Source organism: Ammodytes marinus (genome assembly GCF_949987685.1).
Source record: "Ammodytes marinus genome assembly, chromosome: 20".
NCBI classification, from domain to species: Eukaryota; Metazoa; Chordata; class Actinopteri; order Uranoscopiformes; family Ammodytidae; genus Ammodytes; species Ammodytes marinus.
The window spans coordinates 18945391-18963016 of record NC_137224.1 but is presented as its reverse complement, the minus strand read 5'-3'; the positions used below and the strand labels follow the sequence as shown (position 1 = coordinate 18963016).

Here is a 17626-nt window from a genome sequence, read left to right as displayed (position 1 = left end):
TACAATATCAATGCTAGTAACAATTCCTGAGATTTAATTGTATTATTACCACCATTTATATAGAAGTATCCTATCCTTTGCTTAATTTTAGGCGTTATAAACGTTTATCTCCCGTGCAAAGGCTTTTGTTATTATCTGTATTCATCGTTTTAGCTGGAAAGTATTGTCAGGAGGAAACTTTCTTCAGTGTTCTGCGTTTTTGTACAAATAAAGTTTTGTAGAAAGTGTGACGTAGGGCTATACCATTTGCGCTTGCGTCGCTTTGAGTCCACACGTGAAGCAGACAGCATGGCGGAGGAAACAGCAGTAGTATTAGACCGGCCACAGGTAAAAACTGCCTATTTGTTGCTATACTTTTTAACTCTTCATGAATATGAGGTCGGTTGATAGAAGTTTACACGACGTGACTCAGTACATTGACTTACACAGCAGCTTTAAACGAGTTAGCATTAGCCAGCTTGTTTGCTCGCTGACAGCTTTAGCAACGAAGCTAATTCACACTGTCGGTGTATATTTATTGTTACTCTAAAGTTAATGTATCTTTCAGGTGAAAAAGGCCGTCCAGGCCTTGCAGGCTTTCCTGAAAACCAAGTTGACCAGTGACATCTCGTTACTGGACGGGACTCAGCAGATCAGCATGCTCTTCACTCTATGGAAGATCCCTAAAGTGGCGCAGGCCATCCGCATGTGAGTCCACCAGACAGGGGCATGAAGCTGCCTCCATGCATGACCTGTTGTCTCTCTGTTCGCCCTAATCTAAACGTGTTATTCCCCCCATCAGTCCCTTGCCCCACGGCCAGCGGCCAGACACAGACGAGGTTTGCCTCTTCACCAGAGATGAGCCCAAGATGACATCAGAACAGACCCAGAGGTTTTATAAGAAGCTGCTGGAGGAGAAGGGAGTCAAAAACATCACAGAGGTATCTACCAGCCTGTTTACATAGCTCAGTGGATGTGGAAATGAACAGTGGAGTATAATAAATGTTACTGGTACCCGCAGGGTCTTAGAGCATTATGTTTTACTATTTTCGAAATAAGGCCTTTTTAAGTATTGATCGTTATGTGATTAGGAGTATTCTTACACTTGACAACGCTGTTATATGAATGTAAGTATGTTTTTAAACTGAAATGCATAATGCATATAGTTTTTCCATTATATCCTTCCAACTTAGTCTTGCCATGGCATTAAAAAGTCTTAAATTTACCTTGGATATTCCTTGGGGTTACCCTGTGTTGTGTGAACACTAATTATAGCAAAGTTAGTTGACCGGCCACAGTGCTGGTAGATTAAAACTCTTTCTAACCTGGAGTGCGTTACTTACCAGCCAACAAGTTTTTGGGTCTACATGGCATCCATTAAAACACTGTCTCCCTGTCTCCAACGCAGATCATCCCGTACAAAGTCCTGAAGACGGAGTATAAACCGTATGAAGCCAAGCGCCGGCTGCTGGGGAACTTTGACATGTTCCTGTCCGACGAACGCGTCCGCCGCCTGCTGCCGTCCCACCTCGGAAAACATTTCTACGAGAGGAAAAAGTGAGATTTTACATTGGTGTTGTCAGGGGGTTTTGCATTCAATTCCTCAGATCCACCACTGCTGTGTTGATCTTTGTCAGCGCGGTGAGCATCAGCGGTAGATTCATGTTTTGCTCCCAGTACCATGTAAAAGAAGAAAAAAATAAATGTTCTCTCATTCATACATTTAAAGGAGAAGTTAGCGATATTCTTTTGTTAATATACGTGTTAATTTTCTCTATATTCATACAGCAATCACTTAAACAGTATGTGCAGTTCTTACCAGAGGTCTCCAAGCTTTGCAGTAATAGCCAGTTAAAATTGAGCATCCCGCTTGTTATCCAATCAGGAGACAGAGCGCTATAAAGAGGCGGGTCTCTGTGCCTGTGAACGACGACTTGCTTCACTCCATCGCGTCACTATGAAAAGACGGCTGTGCGTTCATGTGGTGGTGACGAAGGGGGGAATGATAACTGCAGTCACTGACGGGAAGTTAGCTGAAAGGACCTTATCACTGACTTCTCCTTTAACATCCTATGGTGATGACAGTGAATGTATTATCATTTCTGCTTGTTTAACACGACGACACTAATTGAATCAAAATGAAAAAGGAGCAAAAAGTCAAATGTTTAGCGTTGTTCTCACATACACATTTGGTGCAAAGTTTTTTTTTGTCCCAAATCTTCATATTTAAATACTTTCTGGTTTGTGTTTGTTTTTGTATTGGACAGTTCTGTAACTGCATTCCTACCCCATTTCTGTCTTTTCCCAGGGAGCCGCTGACAGTGAACCTGCTGAGCAAAAACCTAGCCAGAGACATCCACAGAGTCATCCAGGGCACCAGCTTGAAGGTCACCAACAAGGGCTGCTGCTGGTGAGATCTGCTCTCCTCTCCTCTTTGACTTTCCCAATAAAACATGACGGCTTTATTCAGCTCTCTGTGAAAAAGAAACAACGCGCACCTCAGCAACCCTGTCAATTCTGTTAAGTGTATTGATAAGGGCAGAAGCAGGTGCCATAGAGACTCGAAGTAAATCCAGATGGACCTCCTCTTCAGTGGAGCCTGTCTCTACAACTTTGATACACACTGTGCAATGTTTCCCTGAAAGAACCTTCATATTACTGCTTGCCTTGGTGCTCTCTGCGGTGCCATGTTACACTCCCACATCATGGTCATTCTGCATCCTCTTACATGACTGGCCTGTGTTGCAGCATGGCTCGTGTTGCCCACTCCGGCATGACTCCAGATGAGGTGACGGATAACATCGAGGCCGCTGTCCAAACAGTGGTGGCCAAGCTACGTACGGTGAGTGCAGCCGCCCCCCCAGAGAATGGTCTTTTGTTGTATGAATTAGGGTAAGCCAGTTTGACACATTTGTCCTTGTTTATCTTGTGATGCTGCTCCCTGCTGGAAGTCATGGCTTAATCGGCTATTTCAACTATGAGACACAAACTGTGATAACTCAAATAGAACTTTGCCCTTTTCTGACCATGTGTTTTTCTATTTGACTATTTCCAGAAAGGCCCTGTGGTGAAGCTCATCCATTTGAAGAGTGAGACGTCGGTGGCCCTGCCCATCTACACATCAGACCTCAGCGACATCAACAAGCTGGAGGAGGCTCAGGAGGTGGGAGACGGTTTGAAACTTAAATGATGTTCTGGAGTCAGTTATATATTTAATGTATAACTGAACCAGCTCGTGTGTTTGTGTTTATTTCAGGAAGCTGCAGCCAAGAAGAGGCCAAAGAAGACCAAGACAGAGGATGCCGCTGCAGAGGAGGAAGAAATCCCAGAGCTGGTTCCCATAGAAACGCCTTCCAAAAAGCCTAAACTGGAGGTCAGTACGCCTCACAGCTGTTAAGATTTAAATTCTCCTAAAGATTTTCAGTTGACATTTTGGCAGAGCATAGGCAGTGCTGTGTCTGAATTGAGCGAGCTGCAGATTTCTCATTGGCCCTTTCTTTCTGTCGTGTAGAAACCACCCCAGAAAAAGATGGAGAAGAAAAACAAACCTGCGGCCGGGAAGAAGGGCAAGAAATCACCAAGCAAGATGACCAAGAAGAAGGGCAAGATGGACTCCAAAGTAAAGAGAAAAGTTAAAAAGTGAGAGCGTTCTGAGCAGAGCTTCTTGTGAACATGGACATTTGACACAACACACAGGACCCGACTTGTTACAGTACGGTCAATTTATTAAGTCTGTTTTGTCTTTTTTATGCAGATTATATAAACTTTGTTGATGGAAATGTATCTGTCGTTATGTTGTGTTTTGTAAATAATGTGTAACAATAGGCCTTTTCACACAGCAGACATTTTTATATTAGATGAGACTAATATTGGAAACAATGGCTTTGTTTCAAAGTGTCAGGGCCCTGAAGCTAGTAAAGCTAAATGGAGTGCAGCCCATATTAATGTTTTCCTTATGTCTGTTTGAAAAAGACCAAAAATAAATAATGGCTTGGCTGAACGACTGTTGATTAATTCAATGTTTTAGTTAAATCTTTTTGATAGGCATTGGCAAGTTAGAATTGGGGTTAGGATTATTTATTATTAACCTGTAGCATTTGCCCTTAATTAACTGCTATTATTTTAGGGTATTTTCACCATTCAAGACATTACTTTGGAAAACATAGTCTTAATAGAATGGAAGAGATAATACAGGTATTTGATCATCATATTCAAGCTAAGTTTAAATAACTACGTTTGCTCAGGAGGAGTCAGGACCTCACCAATAATAAAGTTTTTAGATTTTCAGTGACAGAAAAAATAGTTTCCACAAGATTTTTAGTAAAGTATAAGTAAACTGTTCTTCCCATTTACACTTTGTCAAAAGTTAGCACATTTTACCTTTTTGCATTACTATCAGGCTATACACAATACTATGCTTCATAAACTGGAACTGTTTTCACACCTCATGTGTACTTTTAACATCTGAACTGCATTAGCCTTGAGAGCTGTTAGCACATGCTTAGTTGAGCCATCAGAGCTGTGTGTGTGTATAGCTGCCAGCTGTATCGCATGACATGCCCATTGTTCAAGGGATTATACTCTGGCTTGTACAGCTGCTGCTTGTGTGTAACAATACTATGTGGGCACAATAACATCCCCCTATCAGGCTTTGTATCTTCAAAACACCTTGACCGTATGTCCTTGCTTCTAAAGACACCAAACACACATTCTACATGCAGGATGGTCTGTGATATTGAAATTTCAATTTTCCGAACATTTGTTTTTGGGAGGGAACATAATGACTTAAGTAACCAGCCAATGAGTGGTGAGGATATTGTTGTCAACAGGTGGGCTGGGTCTATCTATTCATCCAAGCCCTCCCTCTGCAGTGTGGTGGGGGCCATCTGGAATTACAGTGTTCACGGGCTAGTGGGCAGCAGAGTAAGAGATGCTGCAGACACACAGACACTCTTCTTATTGATGATACAGATGATAGAACTCCTCCATGCGGCTGTGGCTGACTAAAACAGCAGCTGAGTTGTCGGGACGCCTCGAGAAAGAAGTAAGGAAAAGTTGTGTAGCTGTGGATGTTCAGTGGCTGCTGGTGTCTCCATTATTCATGTGCTAAAAGGTTCTCAGTTGGGAGAAGCAAAGCGATAACAGGCGTTTGTTCTCAGGAGTCAACATGGAAGCAATTGGAGAAAGTTCACTTCCAGATGACCGTCACACGGGCTGGGCCTATCTCCACAAGCCCATCATCGTGATGGTGATGGGCTCCTTGATGTGTGCTGCAGGTGGACTCCTCTTACTCTTACGGTGGCTGGAGGTGACTGAAGCACCCAGCTCAGTGGCCTCAGCCTGCCTGTCCATCGGGCTGATGTTTGTGGTGATGGGGCTGGTGTGGATCCCCGTGCTGAAAGAGAAGCGCAGGAGGAAACGCTACAGCCAGGGGCCCTGAATGGAAACAAAGCTGCAATGTGAAAGTGATGATGCAACCTGCTCCCTTTTAAAGGCGGAGCCAGCAATTCTGGAGAATGCTTGCTTGTTGTCAACATCACTTTCTGTCAAAATCAGTGAATATCTCCTCAAGATCCACTACCATTCCACACTGTGTGCTGAAAATGGTGTTCATGTAGAGCCTGTGCTCTGTAAACTGATATGTAAACAAAGGGCCCGTCGCAGATACCAACATGCCCGTTTACAGAGCTTAGGCTGTGTATTACACTGGATTTATTTTCTTTACGAACACACAGTACATGGAGGTGAGTACATAGCCCATTCACTGATTCTGACAAAAAGCGGTTTTGACCACAAGCATTGTCCAGAACCGCCTCCACCTTCAAAACATCCAATGCAGTCCCACAGCTGGCGTGGCTCTTCTGGCTGATAACCGCCTGTGTACATTGTACTTTGACCAGAGTCCCTGCAGGTTTTGTTTCTATCGGTCAGGATTACACTTTCCCCTGTCCTGCAAGCAGCCTATACATCTGCTGCCAGCACCTGTTATACTTTTGACTTGTTTCCACCTCTGGATTAACTCAGTGTGGGGCGGGGGGGTTGTGAACTGAAGACAGGCCACCTTCTCTCTCTGCCACCATGTCAACATCTGTGCAGGTAGAGCCGGTCAGCGAGACAATCTACGAGGGAGTCGGTCGCTGCAAGTGCTCCTTCTGGTTCGCGGTGGCCCATGACATCTTCGGCGTTTTCATCATGATGGTGGGGGTGTTCGGAGGGCTGGTGGTCCACGACCTGTTCATATACGCGGGGGCCGTCATCATCTTCCTCAGCCTGATCTGGTGGGTCTTCTGGTACTCGGGGAACATCGACGTTCCCCCGGAGGAGCTGGAGGACGACGTGGGCCTGGTCAAGCTGAAGAACCGCGGGCTGGGCCGGGCGGTGAGGCGCATGTCGGGCCGCCTCTCCAATAGCATCAGGAACTCCTTCAGAAAGAACGGACGCTTTGTCACAAAGGGACCCACGGGCCACAACACAGAGGTGTCGCTCTCCACCATATTCGACAGTAACACCGCTGTCGCGTCTAAAGAAATAGTGAGGGAGACATTGTCAATATGATCTTTTACACTGACTGTAACATGACACTCACAGACACTGAAATTGGATCTTTATACACGTTTCCATTGCTTGTCGAAAATGACACTCAAGAGACAGTGTTTTCCCATTGCTTATCTTTTACTTTGTTGAAAGGGATTTTTGCGTTTGCTCTGCTTACATGCACTAGTAATGATTAGACAACATCGAAGCTTTGTCAAGATAAGATCCCCATGTCCTTATCTAGCTGATAAGATGTAAACTTTGCTCAAATACAGCGCCGTTGCTCCCATTTAGACCACAGCATTCTCACCAGTCACTTTTCTGTTATCAGTCTTGTTTTGGTGGATTGACAGATTTTACGCAGATTCCGGGATGTGATGACTGTTAATAGAGAAATAAAAGGTAAAATTAGGGATTAATTTTATGTGAATGATCTGTGAACAGAACTTTTTTTAATAGCTGACTTTGTTTTGTGAAAGGACATCAGAGGCAAATCTGCCACTGTTTTGACTTATTTATTTGATTTCTAAAGGGATAGGGCTACATTTACCTTTGAGAAAACATATTGTATCAACCGTCTTAACCAATAAAGTACACCCAAACATGCCGGTATTTATAAGGATGTTTGTATTTTATTTCAATTCATACTATCTACATTTTAAACATTAAAATATTTCATTTTGTCATTTAACTATTACATTTGTTATATATGTTGTTATATATGTTGCTTTGAAAACCAACATATGTGATCCTATTTGTTGGATTAAAGGCTATTTCTCGATCATCACCTTTTGCCAGGAAGTATATTTCTGGTGGAGAAATAGTGAATCCTTTTTATGGACTAAATGTACAAAACACTTAGAACATATCCTGGTTGCTAACAAATAGGTCAAAAAACTAGCAGTAGTGTAAATAATTCTACATCCAGAAGTGTGAAATGAAGAGCTCATTGATCCATCCGTCACCTTTCTCTTGTTTGACATAAATATATTACACGGAAAATGCTCATATTTCACTGACATTTTACACATCTTTAGGTATAAATGCATTTAAGTTAGTTGTATTGTTTTATTTTATGATATTTTAATTTAATATGTAAGGTGTGTGTGTGTGTGTGTATTTCTCTTATTACAGCTTTGGTTTGACAATATCTTCTGTAATACGTGCAACACACACATACATATGAATCCACATAGATATTCACTGTAACCTTAGATTAGATATGTGCAGATCGAAGTGCAGATTTCAGCGGACTGTGACAAACTCATCAGGTCATCTGATAACCACTGATGGGGGAATGTGATACCCATAACCCGGTGGCTTTGTCTGACTTAGGGAAGAAATTGAAGCGTCACACTGGAGCTTTGTGGCTGTTCCCTGATCAAAAGTGGTTTGTTCTGCTGGCTGCACACCATCTCCTCATAGTGACACATGGCCTTTAGCAGTAGGCTAATGGAGGCTTTCCCTGAGCTGACTGAAGGACTAGTTCTAGGATTTAATAATGTTTTTTCCAAATATTTGGAGCTTTTGAGAAACAAGGGTATTTCCCTGGCATGTTAAAAAGGTCAACAACACATAGCTTTTGATGATAATAATTAAATTTTAATTTATCAAATAATTGTTTTTTCCAGATGTAAATAACAGTAATCTGGGTATTTACAACTAATGTAAATCTATCATGGTCCATCAAGTTCATTATTCAACCAATCAACCACCTTAAAGGGACACTGTGTAACATTTTAAGTAATTTATTAGCTAAAATCAATGTCCTCATTCATAAATATGTCCTCATTGGTGTAAAATCACCTCTGCCAATAATCTGAATTATCCTCCTGAGCGGAGAATTACAAATATTAATATTACATTTTGTACATTGAGCAGGCAAGTCGTATGGAGGCATCCATGTTGGTTGGAATGTCATCAGGTGCATTGTTTGGAATTTAGAATTGTTCTTGTCCTTGAAGGCCACTGTAGCTTCTGTTATTATTCAAAAGGGGTGGGGTTACCCAGGGAGCGTTGCATTCTAGAACTTTCTAGAACTTTCTTGATGATGTCATATTACACACTGTCCCTTTAAATAGCTGTTAAAATGAGATCAAATGATTTTATATGAAAAATACGCACCATTACCATGAAAAATTGTAGCATCACTCTGAGAAAGTCAATCAATGCCCTTGACTGGAGAAACAGCAAACGGGTATCTGTATGAAGAAATATCAACCAAATGTGAACATTGGACAAAAAATGTATGATTTTAACAGCTAATGTAACTTTGAAGGTGCTACGAGGAACTTTGAAATATTTCTGTCTCAGTCTAATTTTTCCTCTGATGGGCATAATTATTAAAATAAATGATTTACAGCCATGGAAGAAAAAATGAAACACCATTACAACAATTTGTTTTGACATTTGGGTTGAATGAATTGATTAGTCTAAATCACAATATTCTTATTTTTACTTAATTGGGAGCAATGTTTTCAGTAGCCTAAAGTTAAACAAAAACGTTAATATGTATCGGTATCAGGATCTGGACATAGCCTATTAAAAAAATAACAAAAGAGGAGCACTCAACAGACTTTTTTCTTGATTATTTTATTTTTTACATTGTGTATAGTGAACTGCTCAGCCTGTCAGGGGGAGTGAGTTTGAAAGATGTGGTAAATATACCAAATATATTGCCTTGTGGTAAATATTTGCATTCTTGACAGTTGCCTTAAAAGTTGGACAGATCACTACAACAAATTTGAATGCTAAATAAAGAAAATATTTATGAATGAAAATACATTTGATAATGTCTTTCTAAAATCATATCTATCAGGTCATGTGCACGGTTCTAATTCAGATAAAGATTAAACAAAGCAAACTATGCTATATGTTGACTGACACAGTCTCCTACAGTGCATATAGCCTACTCGTGTTTTTATACCAAATATTTCCCTTCTAGTGCATGAATACTTGACTCGCGACTACTTAGACAAACCTCAAATAAACACATGATCGTCACCGCTATCTTTAATGAATCACCAAGGACTATTATTTTCCCTTCTCTAACCAACCGTGCTGCCTTCAGGGTGCTTAAAGCCGGTCATAAGATTTCGTTTAGGTTGTCTGTTCCCACTGTATCCCGACCATAATCGCAACACACCGGCTACGGAAAGCGAAGAGGGTCTGTTTTGCTTAAAGCTTTCCGGTTCCCCACTGTCAACACTTGGTTCGAGTGCTGCTGCTGCGGAGCAACGACAATGTCGGAGCAGGAGTCTCTGAGGTGCTCCAGTGCCAGGAACCGCGGAGGTGTACAGCGGGTGGAAGGAAAACTGCGAGCTAGCGTGGAAAAGGGAGACTACTATGAAGCACACCAGATGTACAGGACTTTATTTTTTAGGTAAGACGAGGTTTCACGCTCGTGGGTGCAGTTGTGATAGTCATTTGGCTTTGGGGCCCTGTCTGTTCCAGATCATTCCGCTGTCAACCTTGCTGCTGTGCCTGGACTCATTTGATTGGGCGGACTTTTCCGCGGACCCACCCACTCACGCAGGTCCTCTTTTTCGTGTGGACAGCTGGGCTGTCTATCTTCCAGCAGTAACAAAATGGGATGGCTTGGCTTACTACAGCTAGCCTAGGTAGCTAGCTAGGTTTTTAGCAGCACAACTGACGATTGCCGAAGCCCAACTTAGCTGGACTGTTAATGTCATAGACAGCCACATATTCTGCGTTAATGTGTAATTGGAAAGGGCACTTCACATGAAAAGGAACAGAATAATGGCGCTTATTTCCCAACTCTTCTTAAACACATGTTGAAGCTGCCCAGCTGTGTTAGCATGTAGCCAGACCTGTAGCCACATATTGCACCGCCGCAGTCTGAACTATGACGGCTAGACATGCGTATACTCCCTGGTGCATTTACTATGTCTTGATATCCACCTGCTTATCCTCATTTTGACTAGTGATCGGATGACCAGAGTGTGGGGTCGGTCTATTCTAGTCAGAGTTAGTGATTTCTGTTTTCATGCTCCCTGCTCCAACACATGAAAGACACCTAGATTGTTTGGGAGTAATACATAGATTAGTTTCACTGTCTAATTGGTTGGCCGTCTGCCTCGAGCATAGTTTCTTAAAGGGGAGGTTTGTTCAGAATCAAAACCTATTTTAAGCCAGAGCCTTTCCATATCAGATAGTGAGTGAGTTCACTCTATCTATGACTAACAGCCATACTATCAACTCCTAAAATCCTCTCATACATGTAAGAAGGGGCCTTCCAAAATATTATCACAATCTGCAATATTCACATAGGGTCCTACTGTATGTACCGGTGCTTGTTTTGTCCCTCAAGCAGAACTGGTGCATGCTGTGTTGTCTTGCATCTTTATCTTTTTATTAATCATATGAAAAGCTTTTATTTATTTCATCCATTTATTTTAAATGTCTTAGTTTATAGTCTCTAGTGTTCTCTCACTGATGATGGCGTTTCCTCAGCGCAGTCTCTTCTTCCTGTGTTCAATGAAATTTGTCACAATGTTATGCTTTGGGTTTGGATGGGTGGGAGGGGGATAGTTTTTGCGTGTATGAATATATCGGGGGTGTCGAGGGAGGGAGGGGGGGGATTGTTTTAAGCACTTTGTGTTACATTTACTTGTATGAAAAGTGCTCTATAAATACATTTTGTTTGATTGATTGAAGTGAAGCCTGTGTCTGTGTCAATAAGCAATTGGGATCATCTTGTGTGTAACAGTGACCCCCTCCTGTCCCCCCTCAGGTACATGTCACAGGCTAAACATGCGGAGGCCAGGGAGCTGATGCACAACGGTGCTCTACTCTTCTTCAGCTATAACCAGGTGAGTGTTAAAGGGTTTCTGCTCAGTTGTCTTGGTATGTCCCACGCCAGCTTTATTTTAAAGAGTTTGGTTTAGTTTAGTTTAATGTGCTCATGTTCACGGAAACACAGCAGATATGGAAATTATAATGTCAGGTTTTCAAACTAGCTTTGTTTTGCCGACTGTATCTCAACTTTTGTATGATTTTAATACCAAAGTAGTGTCTATAAGCCAGTCATTAACAACTGAACCAGGACATATTGTGTGATCAGTAAGCTAATGTAGACAGCACAGTGTTATTTGTCAAACTGCATTCAAATATTGATTTGAAAGTAGTTTCGTTATCAGGTTCTCAGCCTTAATCTGAACGCACTCACACTCCATTTTGTAAGTATTATATAATTCTGCACCTGTACGTTTTAAAGGTAAAGGAAGTCAGGAGTCAGTTAGATGCCAGTTGGGTGATGAATTCATGATAGATCAATGTATAAGGCCCCTAGCCCTAGGTGCTTGTGTAAAATATCAACCTCTTTTCTGTAGAATATGACATTTATGTCGTGTTTTTTTTCTCCAGCCAAACAGTGCAGCCGACCTGTCCATGCTGGTGCTAGAAGTGTTGGAGAAATCGGAGACAAAAGTAGAAGAAGACATATTAGGTGAGTGGCAGCCTTCAGCCTTTAACGTTTAACCTGTGCTTTATCCATACGCTATGTAATGAGTTTTAAGACTGGATAGTTTGAGCCTTTTTTCTGTCTGTGCCAATGTTATTCAATTGTAAAGAGTGTTTAAAATGTATGCAGTAAGTCCTGATCAATCAGTGCCGGTCTATTAAAGCAGTGGGGTATTTTTTGTTACAGTGGGTGTTGGATTGGGCTTTACTTATAAAGCCAATACAGAGCCACTATTGACTATTAATACTGTGCTGGTCTGCTGGTTATGTTTAGGACACGCCCATTATGTATAATCGCCTATAAATGCTACTGCATATAATTTTAATGACATTCAGAGAAGTTTTCCTTTCAATGGGACACCACAATGAGACATTTTGCATTAGGAGGCTCATTTGCTGATGTAGTTGTGTGTGTGTGTGATAAGCAGAAAGCCTGGCTAAGCTGTTCAGCCGGATGGACCATAACTCCCCAGAGAGAGTAGCGTTTGTGTCCAGAGCCTTGAAATGGTCCACAGGAGGGTCCGGCAAGTTGGGCCACCCAAAACTACACCAGCTGCTGGCTGTCACTTTGTGGAAAGGTAATAAAGGAATGGCTTATATGAAGTGTTGAGGATAATACCAAATTCCTATCCCGATTAAATGTCATTGACGAAAATCCGTAAACATGTGTGTGTCCAGAGGAGAACTACGGCGAGTCTCGTTACCACTTCCTTCACTCGTCTGACGGGGAGGGCTGTGCACAGATGCTGGTGGAGTTTTCGGCGTCACGAGGCTTCCGCAGCGAGGTCGACATGTTTGTGGCGCAGGCCGTCCTACAGTGAGTGGAGTGTCAAGTTGGTTTACCATGTCGTCAGTGTAAAATGAAATAAATAAAAATTAAATAGTTCTCCATTTTGATTTGACAAAAAATTCTGACCTCTAACCTGGAAAGCAGGTGGTCATCCTCCTCTGGCATATTGACCTGCAGTCATATCTGTTTTCCTTCCGTCAGCGGCTTCTTTACGCTGTCTTTGATATGTCTCTCTCTCTCTCTCTCTCTCTCTCCCTCTCATCTTCTGTCACACTTTCCATCCCGTTTTCTTTCTCGTCTTCACCTGTCTTGTTTCTATTTCTGTCCTCCCCCCCCCCCCTCCAGGTTCCTCTGCCTAAAGAACAAAAACAGCGCTTCCGTGGTGTTCAGCACATACACAGAGAAACACCCGTCCATAGAGAAGGGCCCTCCCTTCGTCCAGCCTCTACTAAACTTTATCTGGTTTCTGCTGCTGGCAGTGGATGGGTGAGGAAACATTCTCTATTAAAAACCCGTGTGTGTGTGTTATGAATTTTATAATGACCTCAATGTACCGAGCACTTTAATAAGCTTATTGAGCGAGCGTTGGCTGACTTCTCCTTCCTGGCATCTCCTCTAGTACTTTATAGCAGGAAATCATTTGAGGATCATTAAACTGTTTGTGTGTCTGAAAAACAAATGGAGGATAATCATTTCCATTATTTTAAAACTGTTCCTCTCTCTGTTTCCTCAGGGGTAAATTAACAGTTTTCACAGTGTTATGTGAGCAATATCAACCTTCCTTGAAGAGGGACCCCATGTATAATGAGGTGAGTGAAATCCTCCGTTATTTCTTCCCATGCATCATGTATTAAAAGACCGTCAGTAATGTGACCAGCAGCTCTCATCATTTGACTAAAACCTTATTCAGGTTAAAGTAACCAAAAAACAAAAATATTATTCAGACAAGTGTCAAATTCATGTTCTGGTGGAACCTGTCTTACTCACAACCACATCTGTCTGTCCCCCTCTTCCTCTTCCCGGCTCCTCAGTATCTGGACAGAATAGGACAGGTTTTCTTTGGTGTTCCACCCAAACAGTCCCCATCATACGGCGGCCTGCTAGGTGAGTGGACTAACACCTTGTCCATTTGAGCACACCAGAATTACACACGTTTCCTTCTTTTTTGTCCACTTTTTAATCCTCTGGTTAAGTAGATAAGGTGTGCTGCATGAACATTTTCTGACTGAAAGTAATATATGAATGTATATTGTCGAATTTTATGTAACAGGGGCTATCAATTGCTTTCTTGGCTAAGAGTTTGACGGAAGATAGGTACCATTCATTTCTGTACAGTGTTTCCCCTACCATTATACAGGCCTGGCGGCCCCGCCAGGCCAACGGGACCCCCCGCCAGGCCAACAGCAGCCTGACTTGAAGAAAAAAAAAAAAAAAAAAAGGCTAAGTGTGTGTTGTGTGTGTTTGCGCACGGCGGGCGCGATGCACGTGTGCATTCGGTGCGCACTTGTTAAACACGGAAGCCAATGAGCAGGAGCATGACTAGCAAGCAAACGCTGAACTAGTGGCAAAAATAAAACCAGCGCCTGCTCTATGGAGATATTAAGGACTCAGTAACAGGGACGTTGAACAGGAAAAAGTGCTGAGCAAAACGTAGAAAGTTAAAATCGCTACGTCGCCGTGGCAACACAACCAATTTGTATCAACAGCAGAGACAGCGCAGAAAAAAACAGCATGCACTCGTTTCAGTAAGTTTACAGAAGTGCCTCACTGCTACTGCCTTTGGCATTCTCAGAAAAGCATTCAATTATGTTCAAGGGACATATTAATTTACTTATTGTTTTAACTGTTAAGTTATCTTGAAAACAGCTGGCTATTGTAGCCCTATTTCTTTGTATTTTCAACTTTATTTTTATGTTTTAAATTGAGAAATGGGCTAGATGAAATATAATGGCCGGAATAGGGAATTAGCCTTACGTAGCACACATGTTGATAGGCTAATCATGATGTGTAGTTTATGTGCATAAAAAAATAAAGAAAATGTTTCCATAGGCTACCTTCAAGGTGAGGTGATTCAGATTATTGAAATCCACGTGTTTTTCTTCTTGTCCAAATTATTACAGAAAATAGTTATAGGCAGGACATATGACAGTTGTTTACAGAGCACAGAATTAATCAGATTTCACCTCTCAAAGTGCACCAGATTGATGCATTTAACTTTAAAAAGGATAAGGTTTTCTGCAGGGGGATGCCCCCAGACCCCAGAAGGTCCATTCCCACCCAGCAGGATCTAAAAATCCTGTGAGAAACACCACATGTACAAATTTACTGAATGTGAAAGCATAACCCTATGCCCTCATTTTTAACGGGCTGTCAAAAGAGGCTCATCCCAAATGGGGTTCGTTTTGGTCAATTTCTTCTAGAAATTTGGTACGCATGCGGCGCGCATACTCTTATCAGCTCTTACCACCGGGCCTAAAATAAATTTGAGGCGAAACACTGCTGTATGAAATATATGAAGCTAATCAAAGTCTGGGTGCATTACCTTCCTGTAGTCTTATTGTCAAGTTTGTAGTGAGATGAAGAGGTTCTGGTAGGCAGATTTTGCTATCTTTTTGACATAACAAGGCTGGCTGTTTCCAATCTTTTTGCTCCAGCAATATTGATGTTCTCAACTAATTCTATGCCAGAACTTGAATGAGCGCATTTCCCAAAATGTTGAACTGTCGGCCTTTTTTTTTTTTTTTTGGAAAAGCTACATATAGTGTTCCAACACCTGTTGAAAATGACATCTCTCTATAAAGTGGTTGTTGTGCTTTGTAAAACCCATTACAGGAAACCTGTTGAACAGCCTGATGGGTTCGGGTGAGGAGGATGACGGGGCAGAAGAAGCCCAGGAGGACAGCAGCCCCATAGAGCTGGACTGAGACAGAGAGAACAAACCAACACACACACACACACACACACATACACACACAGAGAGGAAGACCACGCCGCCTCGCTCCTTTTGCCTCCTCAAAAGCGCAGGGTGGGGTGAGGCGCACGGTCCCAGTTTTTCAGAGGCGTGCTGTTTCCAAAAAAAGATTAAAAAAAACTCCTCCCCCCCCCCATCCAGCCCGTCTAAAAAAAATCAGAGAAAGTGTCAGACCGCCATAAGCCCCCTCTCAGCACTGCCGGGACTGACTGCGCCGCCACACTGCAAACTCTTCCCATGTTTAATTATTGTAAGATGATATTATTTTATTTTAATCTTTATATATTTTCTTTTGTTTAGTTTGGGACTCTTGCTCTCTGTTTAGGGGTGTTTTGATTTTTTTTTTTTAAACAAGAGGTAACAAACTGGCCCTCTCCCTGTGAATACCTGCTCCCGAGACATGGGAATGGTCAGAGTCTCCCACTGGAGAGGATAGCATCACATTTAAAACCCACTCCCCCCCGCCTCATAACATTATCATTATCAACTCACTACAATTCTCCAACTGTTATGTACAGCCTCACACGGCTCCATCTGAGCCATGGTGTTGCTGCTGTTGGCATCATCCCACAACTTTCTCCGTTATTAGTCAATTCTTTAATTTTTTTTTATTCAAGTGAATAACTGCAAACATACCTGTATACACTTGGCTTCATCGTAGAGAGCTCACTCTTTACTGTGCACTTAGTCAATCTGCTGCTGAGCTTGTTTGCATCTCCAAGAGGAATTGGAGAAATCCAGTGTTTTTTTTTTTCTTTCTTTTTGTTACATATACCAAGTCAAAACAAGAGTTTGTGTTTTGCTGTTTGTTTGTTTGTTTGTTTGTTTGTTTGTTTGTTTGTTTGTTTGTCTGAGGCTGTGTTACATGGCGCTGTGTACAATAGAAAAAGGCTAGAGCTGGAAGTTACCTTCCAAGTCTGTAAAGTGATCCTTACTAGACGAGCAAAATGAGACACTGTGAAAACCTGTCTGTTGGAGTGAATCTTGCTTTTCATGTTCTATAATGCTCAGTTTTCTGTTTTGTTCCCGTTAAAGGATTCCTCTTGGTGGTGGATCAATAGTGAAACATCAGTTCTGCCAGTGCACACTTCAGCAGTGTTTATCAGTGTTAACTTCATAGGCCCTCAAGAGAACCCTCTTATCTTATCTCTCAATATCGAGCATTGGATCAGTCCGTCTGCTGTTTAAGGAGTCCTTTAAAAAGCCCTTAATGTGCTCCCTATCATTTTAAAAGGGGTATAAAAAAAAACCTAATACCAATTAAATATTAGGAAACTTGGAAAGTCCAGAGGTCTCCCAATGTAGTCATGTCAATGTAATCACCTGTGTGGGACCAGTGAACACCAAAATGGCCGATACTCGATCAAGAAATTCTGAAATAAATAATGAATGAATCAGTGGAGTGAAATGTATATAAATGAACCAATACGTAGCCTGGTAAAACTCAACTCATGTTTGGGGAATTTTGTCAGTGTACACACTGCTGTGGTTGCATCTTATCTCACGTTGGATAAAAAGGAGACCTTTAATTTAAGAGCAGGAGGGGGAAGGTTCTAAAATGAAGCTGCAAACAAACATTCAAATGGCTCAGCTTTAACAGTTGTCTTTTAATAGTTGTAAAAAGTCCTTTTTTCCTGAAGCAGAGGACTCTCTGGTGACTGGCTCTGCCTGCAGGTGTACCTGTGAAACCAGAGTTCAACCCGTCTAAAAGGAAATTTGGACAGAATTTACTTTTAGCTTCTTATTTCTCATTTTCTTTCAGTCCGGTAAACAATATTGCAGAACATGCTCTGCTCCTCATACTACACAGGTTGTATTATCAGTGTCATTTGTCTTAATAACTTCACTTTGTTTTACATGTCGGGTGCAGA

The 17626-nt window shown here is 41.8% G+C and overlaps 3 protein-coding genes across 3 annotated transcripts; all 3 read left to right on the top strand.

The window, feature by feature from the left end:
* The first annotated feature begins 259 nt into the window (after positions 1 to 259).
* rsl1d1 (ribosomal L1 domain containing 1) lies at positions 260 to 3979 on the top strand. Its single transcript, XM_080048698.1, has 9 exons — positions 260 to 327; positions 548 to 687; positions 782 to 920; positions 1388 to 1536; positions 2288 to 2389; positions 2728 to 2821; positions 3035 to 3142; positions 3236 to 3352; positions 3491 to 3979. Exons 1-9 carry the CDS (start codon positions 289 to 291, stop codon positions 3620 to 3622), a joined length of 1020 nt encoding a protein of 339 aa, XP_079904824.1. The 5' UTR covers positions 260 to 288; the 3' UTR covers positions 3623 to 3979.
* A 2078-nt stretch (positions 3980 to 6057) lies between these two features.
* Positions 6058 to 6534, top strand: LOC307266593 (transmembrane protein 238-like; the record flags this gene model as incomplete). Its single annotated transcript, XM_080048649.1, has 1 exon — positions 6058 to 6534. The coding sequence occupies one exon, from the start codon at positions 6058 to 6060 to the stop codon at positions 6532 to 6534; it is 477 nt and encodes a 158-aa protein (XP_079904775.1).
* A 3195-nt stretch (positions 6535 to 9729) lies between these two features.
* Positions 9730 to 16100, top strand: get4 (guided entry of tail-anchored proteins factor 4). Its single transcript, XM_080049699.1, has 9 exons — positions 9730 to 9895; positions 11267 to 11345; positions 11899 to 11980; positions 12423 to 12572; positions 12673 to 12811; positions 13130 to 13270; positions 13518 to 13593; positions 13816 to 13888; positions 15617 to 16100. Exons 1-9 carry the CDS (start codon positions 9756 to 9758, stop codon positions 15706 to 15708), a joined length of 972 nt encoding a protein of 323 aa, XP_079905825.1. The 5' UTR covers positions 9730 to 9755; the 3' UTR covers positions 15709 to 16100.
* Positions 16101 to 17626: the final 1526 nt, after the last annotated feature.

Coding starts and splice junctions, on each gene's coding strand:
- rsl1d1 (XM_080048698.1), top strand. CDS start 289: ATGGCGGAGGAAACAGCAGTAGTATTAGACCGGCCACAG. Junction 328..547: donor TAGTATTAGACCGGCCACAG/GTAAAAACTGCC, acceptor TGTATCTTTCAG/GTGAAAAAGGCCGTCCAGGC. Junction 3,143..3,235: donor AGCTGGAGGAGGCTCAGGAG/GTGGGAGACGGT, acceptor TGTTTATTTCAG/GAAGCTGCAGCCAAGAAGAG.
- get4 (XM_080049699.1), top strand. CDS start 9,756: ATGTCGGAGCAGGAGTCTCTGAGGTGCTCCAGTGCCAGGAACCGCGGA. Junction 11,346..11,898: donor TCTTCTTCAGCTATAACCAG/GTGAGTGTTAAA, acceptor TTTTTTCTCCAG/CCAAACAGTGCAGCCGACCT. Junction 13,889..15,616: donor ATCATACGGCGGCCTGCTAG/GTGAGTGGACTA, acceptor AACCCATTACAG/GAAACCTGTTGAACAGCCTG.